This window comes from Piliocolobus tephrosceles, chromosome 20 (assembly GCF_002776525.5).
Source record: "Piliocolobus tephrosceles isolate RC106 chromosome 20, ASM277652v3, whole genome shotgun sequence".
Taxonomy (NCBI): Eukaryota; Metazoa; Chordata; class Mammalia; order Primates; family Cercopithecidae; genus Piliocolobus; species Piliocolobus tephrosceles.
Window position 1 is genome coordinate 6,949,994 of NC_045453.1, and position 16,855 is coordinate 6,966,848.

The window sequence follows — 16,855 nt, forward strand, 5'->3', positions numbered from 1 at the left end:
GGGAAGAATGAACAACTCCAGACACGCTGCCTTTAAGAGGTGTAACACTAACCATGAAGGTTTGCAACTTCAGTCCTGACAGCGAGACCATGAACCCGCCAGAAGGAAGACACTCCAGACACATCTGAACGTCTGAAGGAGCAAACTCCAGACACACCATCTTTTAAGAACTGCAGCACTGCGAGGGTCCATGGCTTCATCTTGAAGTCAGTGAGACCAAGAACCCACTAATTCCAGACACAGTTTCCATGAAAGCGAAGTGCAAAAGAGTGTCCTATAGCATGCGTCATAGCCTAAATTTTGTCCCTACTGCCAAAAGATATATATTGAAGTCCTAACATCCACCACCTCAGAATGTGACTCTTATTTGGAGATGCAGGGTTTACAGAGGTGATTAAATTAAAATGAGGCCATTAAGATGGGTCCTAATTCAATCTGACTGGTGTCCTTATAAGAAATTTATTTTTTTGTTTTTAATCTTTTTTTTCCTCTATAATTCTAGCCAAAGAGGAAATTTGAGAACAGAGATATCAAGAGCATGTGCACAGAGGAAAGACCGCGTGAGGACATAGTGAGAAGGCAAACATCTACAAGTCAAAAAGAGGCCTCAGATGAAACCAAACCTGTCAATAACTTGACCTTGCGCTTCCAACTATCAGAATATGGGACAATACATTTCTGTTGTTTAACCAACCCAGTTTGTAGTATTTTGCTTCGGCAGCTCTAGCAAACTATTACAGTATGTGTCATTTTATGTAATAAAGGATATAATAAAATATACATGTGTCTGCTTATTTGTGCAAAGGACATACAGGAAGGATAAACCAGACATTAATAAAATTGTTTACCTACAGGGGATAGGTGGAAAAAAAAGGGATGAAATAGGGTAGCAGAAATGGAGGAGGGAAATTATTCTTCACAGAGTATACTTTGTTGTCTGACTCTTAGAGTAAGAGAATAAGTAGGCCAGGCACAGTGGCTCACAACTGTAATCCCAGCACTTTGAGAGGCTGAGGCAGGTGGATCACTGGAGGCTAGGAGTTTGAGACCAGCCTGGCTAACATGGTGAAACCCCTTCTCTACTAAAAAGTTAGCTGGGCGTGGTGGCATGCTCCTGTAATCCCAGCTACTCAGGAGGCTGAGGCAGGAAAATTGTTTGAACCCGGGAGGTGCAGGTTGCAGTGAGCCGGGATTGTGCCACTGCACTCTAGCCTGGGCAACAGAGAGAGATTCCATCAAAAAAAAAAAAAAAAAAGAATAAGAGAATAAGTATACCAAATAATACCATGGTATGATTTGCCATACACAAAATTAAAGAATTTTTTTAAAAAATCAATCAGGTTGTGAGGTGAACTCAACATGGAATAAAAAAGGAACAAACCTAACTTTATTACAAATGAATAATACTATCACTCTGAGGTGGACAGAAAAGAATTAACTGAAGAAACTTTGGAAAACAGTATTTTGACTATAATCTAGAAGGTTAAAGATGAAAAATTGTACACAAATACTGTACTCTAATTAGTAAATTTATTCCCTACATCGGGTACAGGTTAGCATTCTTAAATTACTTCTATGTATATACTAAGATTGAATAAATAACTAAATATATTCAATAATGAGAACCAGGTTTATCACGTAAGAGAAAGAAGTTATAAAGAAAGAAAAGGGGCAGGCCAGAATGAATTCTGTGGGGTTGGATTGGAACTGGAGGTATCAGTATGATGTCATGTTTTTCATATATATGTAAATGGATAGATACAGAAGATCAATACAGATGTGTATATAGCTGTGTTTTAGTACACACAGACATATACACACACATACCCTGATATCAGTGTGTCATTACTTTCAGTCATTTCAGAAGATTGAAGAGTGTGTGTGTGTGTGTTGTGTGTAGTTTAAAACACTACCACAGAAGATATCTCTATTCCTTGATGATTTCGTAGTTCATAGAATGTATTATTCCACTTTAATGACATCTTCAAAAAGATAAAACTATAGTACAAAACCATAATGATGGAGACAAAATGAGTGCTTGCCAGGGGTTAGTTAGGGATGGGGATGAAGACATGGAATATGACTACAAAAGGATAGACAAGGCCAGATATGGTGGCTCATGCCTGTAATCTCAGCATTTTGGGAGGCTGAGGCAGGTGGATCACCTGAGGTTAGGAGTTCAAGACTATCCTGGCCAACATGATGAAACCCCGTCTCTAATAAAAATACAAAAATTGGAGGGCATGGTGGTGGGTGCTTGTAGTCCCAGCTACTCAAGAGACTGAAACGGGAGAATTGCTTGAACCCGGGAGGCTGAGGTTGCAGTGAGCCGAGATTGTGCCACTGCACTCCAGCTTGGACGACAAAGTGAGACTGCATCTCAAATAAATAAATAAATAAACGGACAAGAGAAATTTTTGTGGGGATGGAATGGTTCTATATCCTGTTTGTGGTGGTGGTGATGTGAATCTAGACATGTATTAAAATGAACTGTATACCATACAATTCCATTTTAGTATATGTTCTTTTTTTTAGAGATGGAGTCTTGCTCTGTCTCCCAGGCTGGAGTCCAGTCGCATGATCTTGGCTCACTGCAACCTCTGCCTCCCAGGTTCAAGTGACTCTCATGCCTCAACCTCCTGAATAGCTGGGATTACAGACACGCACCACCATGCCCAGCTAATTTCTGTATTTTTGTAGAGACGGAGTTTCACCATGTTGGCCAGGCTGGTCTCAAACTCAAGTAATCTGCCAACCTCGGCCTCCCAAAGTGCTGGGATTACAGGCATGAGCCACTGTGCCCAGCCTAAAAAATTATTCATAGAACCAGGACTCCTTAGAGAAATGGTTAATTCAGTGAACTGATTGAACATCCCAAATCCCAAATCCAAAATGCTCCAATGAGCTTTTCCTTTGAGCTTCCTGTCAGCACTCAAAAAGCATCAGCTTTTGGAACATTTCAGATTTTCAGATTAGTGATTCTCAACTTGTATCAATCACTCGATCTTCCTAGTCCTTTGGTAAACAAGCCAAAGGTATAGGATGTCTCTGAATTTCGCTGAAAAACTGGGTTGCCAATGTTGATGGAAATGTGAAAAGTGAATGGGACTTTCCAACATATAGAAGTATATAATAGCCTGATAAATTGGAAAGAGCACTGGGTAAGACATCAAAAGACACCCAAGTATATTTCACGGTTCTGCCACTAACTGATCACTTAATTGCTTTAGGCTAAATTTGCTTTTTTAAATATGTAAAACAAAAGTTATATACTATATTATCTCCAAGAATTTTTTTTTTTTTTTATGAGACAGAGTCTCGCTGTCGCCCAGGCTGGAGTGCAGTGGCCAGATCTCAGCTCACTGCAAGCTCCGCCTCCCGGGTTTACGCCATTCTCCTGCCTCAGCCTCCCGAGTAGCTGGGACTACAGGCGCCCGCCACCTTGCCCGGCTAGTTTTTTGTATTTTTTGTAGTAGAGACGGGGTTTCACCATGTTAGCCAGGATAGTCTCGATCTCCTGACCTCGTGATCCGCCCGTCTCGGCCTCCCAAAGTGCTGGGATTACAGGTTTGAGCCACCGCGCCTGGCCACTTTTTTTTTTTTTTTAAACAAAGTCTCTCTCTGTCGCCCAGGCTGGAGTGCAGTGGCGCGATCATGGCTCACTGCAGCTTTGACCTACTGGGCTCAAGCAATCCTCTCCACCTCAGCCTCCAGAGTAGCTGGGACCACAAGCATGTGCCACCACGCCTGGCCAATTTATTCATTAATTGTAGAGATAGGTCTCATTATGTTGCCCAGGCTGGTCTCAAAGTCATGGCCCCAAGTGATTCTCCCATCATGGCCTCCCAAAGTGCTCAAATTATAGGTGTGAGCCACTGAGCCCTACCAGAGCTCTTCTAATAGTAAAGTTTTGTGAGGTAGAAATGGAGATAAAATTGGAAATGTTTTGCCTAGCCAAAGTCCTTATGCCCAACATAGTCATATGTGCTCAAGGATAGACAATAAAAAGTATGTAGAGTACTTATCTATCTCATTTATCCACAGAGAGTGAACAAAGCCTCCCTGGCTTCAGGAATATCTCCTCTGGTGTGTGGAAAGCTCCTGCAGCTATGAAGGAAATGGCACCAGGAGCTCCAGAAGACTCTGGAAAGCTTTCAAATCCAATGGGATGGCTATACAGGTCAGTAAAAGTACAGAGGAAAGAAAATTCTTTTGTGTGTATCACATTCTGTGCTAATTACTTTATATAACTGTCTCATTTACTCTTTGCTTATGATGTAGGTTTACTCTTCTCATTTTAAAAACACTTTTTGCATCAATAAGAAAGTAAGGCTCTCAGAGTTTAAGTGATTGGAAGTCTGTGCACTGTCTATATTTCATTCCATCTCTGTCCGGAGAGTCAAATTCTTTCATGAAACATTTCTACCCCTTCTGTAGAACCTTCTCTGACCATCCTAGCCCACAATGATGTCTTGTTCTGAGCTTCTCTAGTGCTTATTACCTGTACCACCAATTTCACACCTGTAACACTTTGCAATGTTGGTTATATTTGACTTATATATCAATCAGTAAGCATTTATTGAACAGCCACCATGGACCCCCTAGGCAGTGGGGATACACAGGTGAATAAGACACAGCCCCTGAACTCAGGAGTTAAAATCTAATAGAGGAAACAACCCCACTGGCAGTGAATAAACACCCCGGGTCGGGCGCGGTGGCTCACGCCTGTAATCCCAGCACTTTGGGAGGCCAAGGCAGGCAGATCGCCTGAGGTCAGGAGTTCGAGAGCAGCCTGGCCAATATGGCGAAACCCCGTTTCTACTAAAAATAAAAAAATTAGCCTGTGTGGTGGCGGGCACCTGGAATCCCAGCTACTTGGGGGGCTGAGGCATGAGAATCGCTTCAACCCAGGAGGCTGAGGTTGCAGTGAGCTGAGATCATGCTATTGTACTCCAGCCTAGCGACAACAGCTAAACTCTGTTTCAAACAACAACAACAGCAACAACAAAAAACCGTTTATAAACACCCCAATCCATTCTAAGAGTAAATCGCTTTCTCTAGTTCTCTCTCCCCTAGTTTGGAACACTTACATTTCAGCTCTCAGGAAAAAAAAAAAAAAAAAAAAATATATATATATGTATATCATACCAATTAAGCCTGAAAGTAGCAAAACCAAGCCTTAAGGGAAAAGGAAAAGGAGAATTTTAACTAATGAACTACAGCAGCAAATACCCTATATCCTGTTTGTGGTGGTGGTGATGTGAATATAGACATGTATTAAAATGAACTGTATACCATAAAATTCCATTTTAGTATATGGTTTTTTGTTGTTGTTGTTGTTGGTTTTTTTTTGAGATGGAGTCTTGCTCTGTTGTTGTTGTTGTTGTTGGTGGTGGTGGTGGTGGTGGTGGTGGTGGTGGTTTTTTTTTTGAGATGGAGTCTTGCTCTGTCTCCCAGGCTGGAGTCCAGTCGCATGATCTTGGTTCACTGCAACCTCTGCCTCCTAGGTTCAAGTGATTCTCATGCCTCAGCTTCCTGAGTAGCTGGGATTACAGGCACGCACCACCATGCCCAGCTAGGGACACCATGCCTACCAAGGACAAAACACAGCAGAGGTAACAATGGACTTAAAACTTAAATTCTCTTAAGGGATACTGCTTTTCCCAGGCAGAGCAGGCAGAGGGGGTTTCCGCCAAACTCTCAGCCCTGTGGCAATACACAATGGCGGGTGGGGCCAGGCATGGCTAGGGGACAGAGGCAGGAAGAGGATTACTTGAGGCCAGAAGTTCAAAGGCCAGTCTGGGCAACAAAGCAAGACCCCACCTCTACTAAAAAAATGAAGAGAAAAAGAAAACAATGGCTGGTGGCACACTGTTGTCTTAACCCACTCCATGGAGGGAATCAGGGAGGAAGAGTCTCACTTTCTGGTAACTAGGCATGACTTTAGGAATAAGACTATCTATTCCAGCCCCTATTCTAGCCAGCTGTCCTACTAACAACACATTCCTAAGCTAGTCTTCTAAGGCAATGATAACTTTCTAAAAGATAATGAAAGTCCATAGATAAAAGTTATATGAACAAAGCCTGGTATAGAGACAAGATACCGCTCAGCTTTGGTTTCCTCTTGTTTCTCTCGGTCAGTCTGAATCTTGCTCATCAACAATTTTAACTTCCATTTTTTCCTTCAGTTTCATGTCCTTTGTTACTGAATCAATTCAATTTGATTTAATGAGCAACTTCGACATGCAAAGCCATATGTACTTAAGAGAATAAACATGAATAAGAGAAGATTCCTGCTTCAAAAGTTGATAGTCATGTAAATTATTATCCATAATATAGATCTGGAAATGTCATGTTCTTGTGACAACTACGTATGCTCTTAAGAGCCATATATAAAAGCCATGTGTATATGTGGCTTAGCTTATTCCACCCCATACTGTAAGATTAAGATCATTGCCATCTTCAAGGTTCTGGGCTGGGCTATGTTAACAAGAAGTTCTGGTTGTGCCTACTGAGAGACTTGTCCCAGAAATGAACATTGCAAGCATTCTCGAAGTCAGAGAATCACTTAGTCTTATCATTACGACCTAGGATTTGAGGAAGAGAAACACCAATCCCTGTGACTATCTACGGTATCCACCCCACATCCTTTCTAGACTTGCCCCTCAGTAATATATTCTTCAACCCAAGCCTCATCCTGTCTACTAAGCAAGAGGTAAGGCAGGTAAACAGATTTCCTCTAAAATGTAGAGGGTAGAGTTAAGGGAAGTGAAGTTCATTTAGCATCTACCATGTGCTATACATATCATAGCTTGTTTAAAGCTCACATTAGCACTGTAGAATAAGTCTCATTGCCCGCATTTTACGTCTTAGGAAAGTGAGGCCAAAAGAGGTTACATAACCTGTCTGAGGTCACGGCTAGTAAGTGGCAAAGCCATGATTCAGACTTGGAGAATGGTAGCAGATGGAGTTCTAGTTCGGAAAATCTGTTGGATTCTGGCTCTACCAGGGCTTTAACAAGGCTAAGAGACATTTCAGATTATCAAAGTGCTCCAAAGCTATGGGTAGGAGGCCCCCACACAGCAAGCTCTACTCCAGGGAACTTCAGACTTTGCCTGAAATTCAGTTGCACCAAATGCCTTTAGTCTCCACAATTTAATTTTTGCACCTTAATTTCAGGCTGCTCCCAATTAGAAATGTGATAGCTCAGTTGCCATAAGCAAAAGAACTCACACCAAGGAAACCCTTGCTGAGTTGTCAGCACCCTGGGAGATAGGAGCCCTGAGGCAGAGAAGGCCATGGAGCAGGAAAATATAGAGGCTTCTTAAACATGAAAGCACTGACGATCTGGGAGGCCAGGCAGAGTGGTCAGAGGGATCGCCCCACAGCTGGAAGTCATTAACAGCCCGGGGTTGCATAAAAAGCAACGTGAAGGGAGTGAATAGCTTTGGTCAGGCTACCGAAGTCACTGAACCAAAGCCTGGACCCTGAGTTCACCAATCCTTCCTACTCAGTAATACCTACAGGTAAGTCCAAAGGGAAATTGCTTCGGGAATCTGACAATTTAACTCTACTCTGCTGATACAAGGATGTCATCACCAAAGCTGGAAAGAAAATGGGCCACTGATGATGACATGATTTAATAATGAGGCCAGCTCTCATTTTTCTATTGGGAGCTTGGCAAGAATTCTCTAGACAGTAGACAATCCTCAACTGACTTATATTTGACTTTGGAATTTGAGATAGCTTTGGCAGCAGTAGGATTTTTTCTTTCTTTCTTTCTTTCTTTCTTTCTTTCTTTCTTTCTTTCTTTCTTTCTTTCTTTTTTTTTTTTAATTATACTTTAAGTTCTAGGGTACATGTGCATAACGTGCAGGTTTGTTACATATGTATACATGTGCCATGTTGGTGTGCTGCACCCATCAACTCGTCAGCACCCATCAATTCATCATTTATATCAGGTATAACTCCCCAATGCAATCCCTCCCCCCTCCCCCCTCCCCATGATAGGCCCCAGTGTGTGATGTTCCCCTTCCCGAGTCCAAGTGAGCTCATTGTTCAGTTCCCACCTATGAGTGAGAACATGCGGTGTTTGGTTTTCTCTTCTTGTGATAGTTTGCTAAGAATGATGGTTTCCAGATGCATCCATGTCCCTACAAAGGACGCAAACTCATCCTTTTTTATGGCTGCATAGTATTCCATGGTGTATATGTGCCACATTTTCTTAATCCAGTCTGTCACTGATGGACATTTGGGTTGATTCCAAGTCTTTGCTATTGTGAATAGTGCCGCAATAAACATACGTGTGCATGTGTCTTTGTAGTAGAATAATTTATAATCCTTTGGGTATATACCCAGTAGTGGGATGGCTGGGTCATATGGTACATCTAGTTCTAGATCCTTGAGGAATTGCCATACTGTTTTCCATAATGGTTGAACTAGTTTACAATCCCACCAACAGTGTAAAAGTGTTCCTATTTCTCCACATCCTCTCCAACACCTGTTGTTTCCTGATTTTTTAATGATTGCCATTCTAACTGGTGTGAGATGGTATCTCATTGTGGTTTTGATTTGCATTTCTCTGATGGCGAGTGATGATGAGCATTTTTTCATGTGTCTGTTGGCTGTATGAATGTCTTCTTTTGAGAAATGTCTGTTCATATCCTTTCCCCACTTTTTGATGGGGTTGTTTGTTTTTTTTCTTGTATATTTGTTTGAGTTCTTTGTAGATTCTGGAAATTAGCCCTTTGTCAGATGAGTAGATTGCAAAAATTTTCTCCCATTCTGTAGGTTGCCTGTTCACTCTGATGGTAGTTTCTTTTGCTGTGCAGAAGCTCTTTAGTTTAATTAGATCCTATGGAATCTAATTAAGATCATGGGCTTAATTAGATTTAGAAAGATTCATGGGCTAGAATTCTGAAATCTTTGCCTTAGCTGTGTAACTGTTCAGAGAGCAATTTCTTTTTAATCTGTCTCTTCCTTTGGCCTCTAAAGTTCTTCTCAGAGAAAAAAATCAATCCCCTGCTCCAGGCTAGGGCCAAGTATATAAGGTTTTTCAGTTTAATCTCTGTCCACAGGCCTAGTCACTTTAAGCTGGCCTGTCCTAGGGCTGAGAATCTACTGATGGTGTTTTCATCTTTCTCTTAGGAGATCCTGAATTTCCTAAACTGCCTTTGAGAGACTCAGATATTTTATTTTATAAACAGCAGTGACAGATGTTATGTATCAATTGCTAATGTTGTCTGTACAAAATCAAGAAGATATGTTAGAATGGATACAAACCTAGAGTGCCTTTTGGATATGGCAGGTGAGGAGTGTTCCTTGATGGTTTGTTTTCAGTTCAGTGCAAGACACACGTGAAGCACATCACTTACTATAAATGAACTTTAAGAGGGAAAGATACTTTGGAGTTGTTCTATCACTTGAAAATGGGGCTGGACCATTACAAGAGTAAATATAGTTATTTATCAAAAGCCAGATCTCCAAGTCCAATAGGAGAGAAATAAGTATTATTCATATAGTTCAGTCCTTAGAACCAATTCTCCTCTGCTGTGTATGGCATTTCCACATCTTGCTTTGACTTCAGGCTGAGCCTGTTACTGTTGGGAGGTGGGAGATGAGGGAGTGTATTTCAGAAAACCCGTCTTCCCCTCAGACTTCCAGGGTCTTATTCATATCGACTTGTTCTGCTACCATTTTACCCATACCCAGCATCCCGATATTTATTGAACATATTTATGTGTGCCATTCTATCCTCGTTCCCAAAGGGGATACGAAGATGAAATTTTACAAAAGGTTGTAGAGCATTTACACAAACCTGTAAAGGAGGTGATGTTGGCCAGTTTAGTTTTTTCAGTTTACTTGTGGAACTCGTTAGCCTGCTTTCAGCCCTTTTGTCTCCAAAAGCTTAGGACATGTACCGCCGGTGGTGTGTGAGATGATTTAAGTTAAACAGAAGATGATTTTCGGTGATAGATGGACAAGCATAAAATCATCACATCATGAAAAAGTAATTCCCTTTTTGATTTGATTTCAAGCCTGGATTCATTTAGAAGAAAGTTTCAGTAAGGGTTGATATGTCATTAACATATTCTAAAACTTATTCTTTTTTAATATATTCCTTTTCAATCAAGAAAATAGACCTTAGGCCTGGAGTGTTCTTCTGCTGACAGTATTTATAATTTATTGACACCGTTTTATTAATTTTTTTCTAGGATTGTATTGTTTATGAAAAATGACAGTAACATGCTATAAAATTTCCAATTTACACAAATGCATTTATGTTTTGGAAAAGTTGTTAGTTGATTTGAAGAAAAATATTGAGTAAATAATAATATAGCTGGCTTGGGGATATGGTTGATATCCTGACGTTGCTATTCAAATGACTGAAGTTTGGGAGACACTTCTTTCCCCTACTCCGAGCCCAAACAAAATTACTGTTTGTGACCCATTCCTGCCCTCTGCTTTACCTAAACCAATTCAGGATCATGATAACGACTAACAGTATAGTAAGAATCATACTTCTCCCTATAAGCATTATGCTAGGGCTCTGAGATCTTTAACCTAAAGAGTCATTTTAATGGTGGAAATTTCTAAAAAGACAAGATAATATATTTGTAGTAGATGAAACTGTCACAATAATGACACTGTCGAGTGCTATCATTAATTTAGGCTTTTTGAGTATTCTCTAATTCTCACAACAACCTGAGGCATTTTTGAGATGAGAATACTGAGGTTCAGGGCAGTTAAACAAAACCTCAAGCAATAAGGAGCAGAGCCATGGTCTGGTGCCCAGAACCTCTGTCCACGCAGGTAGCTTAACTGCTCCCCCTATGATTTTTTTGAGACGGAGTTTTGCTCTTGTTGCCCAGGCTGGAGTGCCGTGGCGCGATCTTGGCTCACCACAACCTCTGCCTCCTGGGTTCAAGTGATTCTCCTGCCTCAGCCTCCCGAGTAGCTGGGATTACAGGCACACGCCACCAAGCCCGGCTAATTTTGTATTTTTAATAGAGACGGGGTTTCTCTATGTTGGTCAGGCTGGTCTCAAACTCCCGACCTCAGGTGATCCCCCACCCTCGGCCTCCCAAAGTGCTGGGATTATAGGCGTTAGCCACTGCACCTGGCCCTGCTCCCCCTAAGTATTAGGCAAACCCTGGAGAAGCCACACGGATGAACAGCCTGAGGAACTCAAGGGAGCATGTGAACAGGTGCACAATAACACATATAACACCGGGAAGCTCCGAAATACTACGGGAGGAAGTACGTTCAGAGTAGGTGAGACAAATTGAAGAAAGTGGGGACTCTACCAAAGGAGTCACCTCACTGCATTTATCTCTGCCTTGCATTCTAGCCCTCTGCCTTACAGACCTCTCCTCGTAGGGCCAGGTCAGCTTTCATGTCTCCCACCAACCCCAGTCACTCAGAAAGGAGCAAGTACTCTTGCTGCTTTATTTCTGTCTCTGGAAAGGATGCCTTTCTTCCCAGTTGGGAAGACCGTTCCTCAGTTCGGTCTAGTGGACTGCTGCCTGTAGGACACGCAGAGACAGGCAGGCTGCCCCTGCTTCTGGAGATAAACCCCTGCTGCAGAGCTTTTGTCAGGTCAGCCACTGTCCTGCAACAGCTTGTCTAACCCAGCGCCACAGACCAGCTATGCTCTTCACCAAGAGTCTAGGCAAGAGCTTCAAGTGCTCTTAGAGTCATTCCGTGTCATGCTAACCTGGGGCTTCAAGCCTACTGTTGGGAATCACTATCCTTCGTGATATCCACCGTGTCCGGGCCCCACCTCCTGCCTCTCCAATGGATGGGATTTCTTGCAGTGTTGGCATCATCCCAGTCATACCTGGTTTTACCAGGTATTTTATAGAACCTCCCAGATGAGAATTAAGATAATGAGTATGAAAGATAATGAGTATGGTAATGAGTTGAGAAATTCCAAAGCCCCAGAAAAATATACAAGATTATATCACCAAACCTTTCCTAGCCCACTCTAGAGTTTAGTCCTTGGAACTCAGCCCTTGTCTCTATTCCCGTTTTCCCTGGGTGATCTCATCTGTTCCCCTGGTTTTAATTACTACATATATGATCATAACACTCCTATCTGCGTGTCTAGTTCAGATCTCTCTCCTGACCTTTAGATTTTTATTTTGACAGATTCCTAGATATCTATATTTAAGTGTATTCCACAGGTACTTCAGAGTAAACAGAACTCACCCCCTTCCTCACTAAGGCTTCCTCTTCCTTCGGAATTTTGTATCTCATCAGGGTTACCGATGAGTCCCAAAGAACTCTAACTGGAAGAAACACACACATCCCATACAGTCTTCTCTCCATACCAAGTGCAGAGCTGGGCTCTAGTGTGGCCACCTGGGGACAGTGCAGACTTGAGGAAGTGCTTCGCAGCAAGACTTTGCAAGCCCCAGTCCTGAGCAATCCCAGTCCTGAATGCAACTTCTGCCCAGCTTCCTTTCTTCTCTTTTTCAGGGATATATTTGAGTCCACCATTGATTCAGGCTCCTATTGAATTGGTAAGGGAGGGACTGGAATGGGGCCCAAGTGCAAGGCTCCTTCACAGAGCAGCATGCACCCCCATGTGCACATATCCTGGAACACTTCCTGCCTTCAACTCCCGAGAGGCACAGTTCAACAAATCAAGCTGGAGGCTTCTTTGAACCAGAAAACCTAAATACTTTAAAGGAAAGTGTGGAGGCTGGTGAAACAGGTATTACTTTGTTCCCTGACATACAGGTGGTAGAAATGTCACATTTCTTTAATTTTCTAAATTAAATACCCTTGGCTTCCATCCAACAATGAGTAGCAAATCCAATCTTGGTCCTTTATCAGGAGCTTACACATACTGGGGGAAAGATGTCTCTTAGTCAAGGGTGCCTGCCACCCCTGGTGCTCTTTGCTCAAAACAATGGTCTATTCTACCACCCTTTCTCCAGTTCTCTCTATGGCATGGAGACCTCTGCTGAGGTCAGCAGTGCCTTTGCTCACCTCCCTGAGCTCACAGTCATCCCCATTGAAGGCCCTCTGGTCCCAGGGATCTATGGGAGGCCTGGAACAGGACCTGGCCACAAAAGGAGGCTGCAGGGCTCCTCAGCACCATGCCCTCAAAGCCAGGCTCAGGAAATTCTCCTTGCCCTCTTCTAATCCTACAAATCCTTCTTCCTCTCAGACAAAACAATTTTATTGCCTCTAAGACTGGGTTAATTTTTTAAAACAAAAGCTTGTTTATTTCTTTCTTTCCTTTCCTTTTCCTTCCTTCTTTCCTTCCTTCCTTCCTTCCTTCCTTCCTCCCTCCCTTCCTTCCTCCCTTCCTCCTTCCCTCCCTCCCTCCTTCCCTCCCTCCCTCCTTCTCTCTTTTTTCTTTTTGATGGAGTTTCACTCTTGTTGCCCAGGCCAGAGAGCAATGGCACAATCTCAGCTCACTGCAACCTCTGCCTCCCGGGTTCAAGCGATTCTCCTGCCTCAGCCTCCTGAGTAGCTGGGATTACAGGTGCCCGCCACCACGCCCAGCTAATTTTTTCTAATTTTAGTAGAGACAGAGTTTCACCATGTTGGCCAGGCTGGTCTCGAACCCGTGATCTCAAGTAATCCACCCGCCTCGGCTTCCCAGAGTGTTGGGATTACAGGCGTTAGCTACCATACCTGGCCTGATTTCTTTCTTTTCGTTTTCTTTTCTTTCTTTCTTTCTTTTTTTTTTTTTTGAGGTGGAGTTTCGCTCTTGTTGCCCATGAGTGCAATGGCGCGATCTCGGCTCACCACAACCTCTGCCTCCCAAATTCAAGCAATTCTTCTGTCTCAGCCTCCCAAGTAGCTGGGATTACAGGCATGAGCCACCAAGCCCAGCTAATTTTGTATTTTTAGTAGAGACGGAGTTTTTCCATGTTGGCTGGTCGCAAACCCCAGACCTTAGGTGATCCACCTACCTTGGCCTCCCAAAATGCTGGGATTACAGGCCTGAGCCACCACTCCTGGCCTCTTTCTTTTTAAGAGACAGCATCTCGCTCTCTTGCCGAGGCTGTAGTGCAGTGGTGTGATCATAGCTCACTCCTAGGCTCAAGCGCTCCTCCTGCCTCAACGTCCTGAGATTATAGACATGAGCCACGACGCCCAGCTCAATTTCTTTTCTTTGTTTCTTTCTCATTTTCCTTTCCTCTTTTTTTTTTGTTTTGTTTTGTTTTGTTTTTTTGTTTTTTTGTTTTCCTGAGATCAGAGAAAGCCTGATCTCTAAAACAAAAAGCCCTGGTTACCCTTTGGGATTGGGAGTGTGGAGGAAGATAGGAATGGCCTATTCTTTTGTGAAGAACAGAAATGGCAGATACTACAGAAAATCAGTCAATTCCTCAAGCAGGTTACCCTCCCTGCATTAAAGTGATGCTTACCTCACACCTTATTGCCAAAGTTTGGGGCCTGCCTCAGATTGGTGATGCATCAGGTTGAAAGTAAGCAGCAAACTTAGGATTCCCCCATGCTTTAAAACATTAAAAAAAATTTATGGATACATAATAGTTGTACATTTTATAGGGTACATGTGATATTTTCATACATGCATAAAATATATAATGATCAATTAAGGGTAATTGGGATATCCATCTCCTCAAGCATTTATCATTGTCCTAGGAATACTCCAATTCTACTCTTTTATTTTGAAATATGTAATAAATTATTGTTAACTATAGTTGCCCTTTTGTGCTACCCAACACTAGATCTGATTCCTTGTATCTAACTGTACTTTTGTACCCATTAACCAACCCCTCTCTTTATCCCTTCCTCCCCACTACCCTTCTCAGCCTCTAGTAATCATCGCTGTACTCTCCATCTTCATGAGTTCAATTTTTATCTTTTTATTATTATTATTATTTTATTTTATTTTATTTTTTGAGACAGAGTTTTGCTCTTGTTGCCCAGGCTGGAGTGCAATGGCGCTATCACAGCTCACCACAACCTCTGCCTCCTGGGTTCAAGTGATTCTCCTGCCTCAGCTCCCAAGTAGCTCACAGGCATGAGCCACCATCCCAGCTAATTTTGTATTTTTAGTAGAGACGGGGTTTCTCCATGTTGATCAGGCTGGTTTTGAACTCCCGACCTCAGGTGATCCGCCCGCCTTGGCCTCCCAAAGTGCTGGGATTACAGGCATGAGCCACCGCACCCGGCCTTTATCTTATTTTTAAATTTTTTTTTTTTTTTTTTTTTTTTTTGTTTTTTTTTTTTTTGTTTTTGTTTTTTTTTTTTTTTGAGACGGAGTCTTGCTCTGTCGCCCGGGCTGGAGTGCGGTGGCCAGATCTCAGCTCACTGCAAGCTCCGCCTCCCGGGTTTACGCCATTCTCCTGCCTCAGCCTCCCAAGTAGCTGGGACTACAGGCGCCCGCCACCTCGCCCGGCTAGTTTTTTTTTTGCATTTTTAGTAGAGACGGGGTTTCACTGTGTTAGCCAGGATGGTCTCGATCTCCTGACCTCGTGATCCACCCGTCTCGGCCTCCCAAAGTGCTGGGATTACAGGCTTGAGCCACCGCGCCCGGCCTAAATTTTTTTTTTGAGACATGGTCTTGCTGTGTTGCCCCGGCTGGAGTGCAGTGACGCAGTCATGGCTCACTGCAGCCTCAAACTTCTGGGTTCAAGTGATCCTCCTGCCTCAGCTTCTCAAAGCACTGGGATTATAAACATAAGCCACCACACCCAGCCCTCAGTGTTGTAGTTTTTTTTAGCTCCTAACATATGAGTGAGAACATGCGATATTTATCTTCTATGTTGGCTTATTTCACTTAACAGAGTATCCTCCAGTTTTATCCATGTTGTTGCAAATGACAGAATTTCATTATTTTTATGGCTGAATAATATTCCCTGTGTAGAGCGCCACGTTTTCTTTATCCTTTCATCCACTTTTGGACACTAAGGCTGATTCCATATCTTGGTTATTGTGGAATGCAATAAACATGGGAGTGTGGATCTCTCTTCTAAATACTGATTTACTTTCTTTTGGTTATATATCCAGCAGTGGGGTTGCTGGATCATATGGTAGTTCTAATTTTAGTTTTTTGAGGAATGAGCCACCACCTTCTGCATATAATTCCAAAATAACTAGGGAGAGTGGGGGTGGTGCTGCCTGGTTCCAGTTTCCTGGGGCTTGTCTAGTTTAGGCCTTCCATTCCTAGATCTCAGGAGAAGTGTGAAGAACCCATGAGAGAGTTACCCCCGGATCCTATCTAACCCTTGTATAATGAGCTGGATAATGGAATAATAGAAGACAGATCCCTTGATCATTTATAAATGAATTTTATTTCTATTTTTTGCATACATTTTTCTATTTTTAAGTATTTCATTAAAATATTACTTATTCTGATTATTGGAATTTTTGGCACCTCCTGAAGTTTCGCACCCAGGACACATGCCTCACTCCTGTCACCCTGGTCTGTCTATGGACTGCTGGAGCCCTTGTGGTTTATAGGATGCAGAGGGTTGCCTGGGCCTGACTCTGCGAGACCCCCAGTGGGAGGCAAGCATCTCAGCCTGGCCCTAGGCAAGGGTTGGTGGCCTAGCATCCTGGGCCAGCACTGCTCCCAGACCCTCAGCTAGAATGTATTGAGGCTACACATGTGAGGTACATTGACACCCCCGGACATCAAGCCAAGGGTCCTTTGATTTTTGTCATAGATGGAGAGAATTTGCTCACATACTTCCATTCATTAAGGGTCACATGAGGATCCAAGAATTTCATGGCAAAATCTAGGTTGACCTGATTTAACTAAATCCACGTTCTTTACTGTGGCCCATATTTATCCAACATCTGCTGTCTGCAGGCACTATTTTAAACATGTAGTGTAATAGTAAACAAGACAGATGAGATACTTTGA

The 16,855-nt window shown here is 42.7% G+C and overlaps 1 protein-coding gene across 1 annotated transcript in view; it reads left to right on the forward strand.

The window, feature by feature from the left end:
• The first annotated feature begins 4,068 nt into the window (after positions 1–4,068).
• The window catches only part of ASIP (agouti signaling protein), a 98,504-nt gene continuing 85,717 nt past the window's right edge, over positions 4,069–16,855 (forward strand). Inside the window, exon 1 of the mRNA XM_023220455.1 lies at positions 4,069–4,180. Within this exon, the coding sequence (XP_023076223.1) occupies positions 4,110–4,180 (71 nt within the window). The 5' untranslated portion in view covers positions 4,069–4,109. The remainder of the gene's footprint in view (positions 4,181–16,855) is intronic.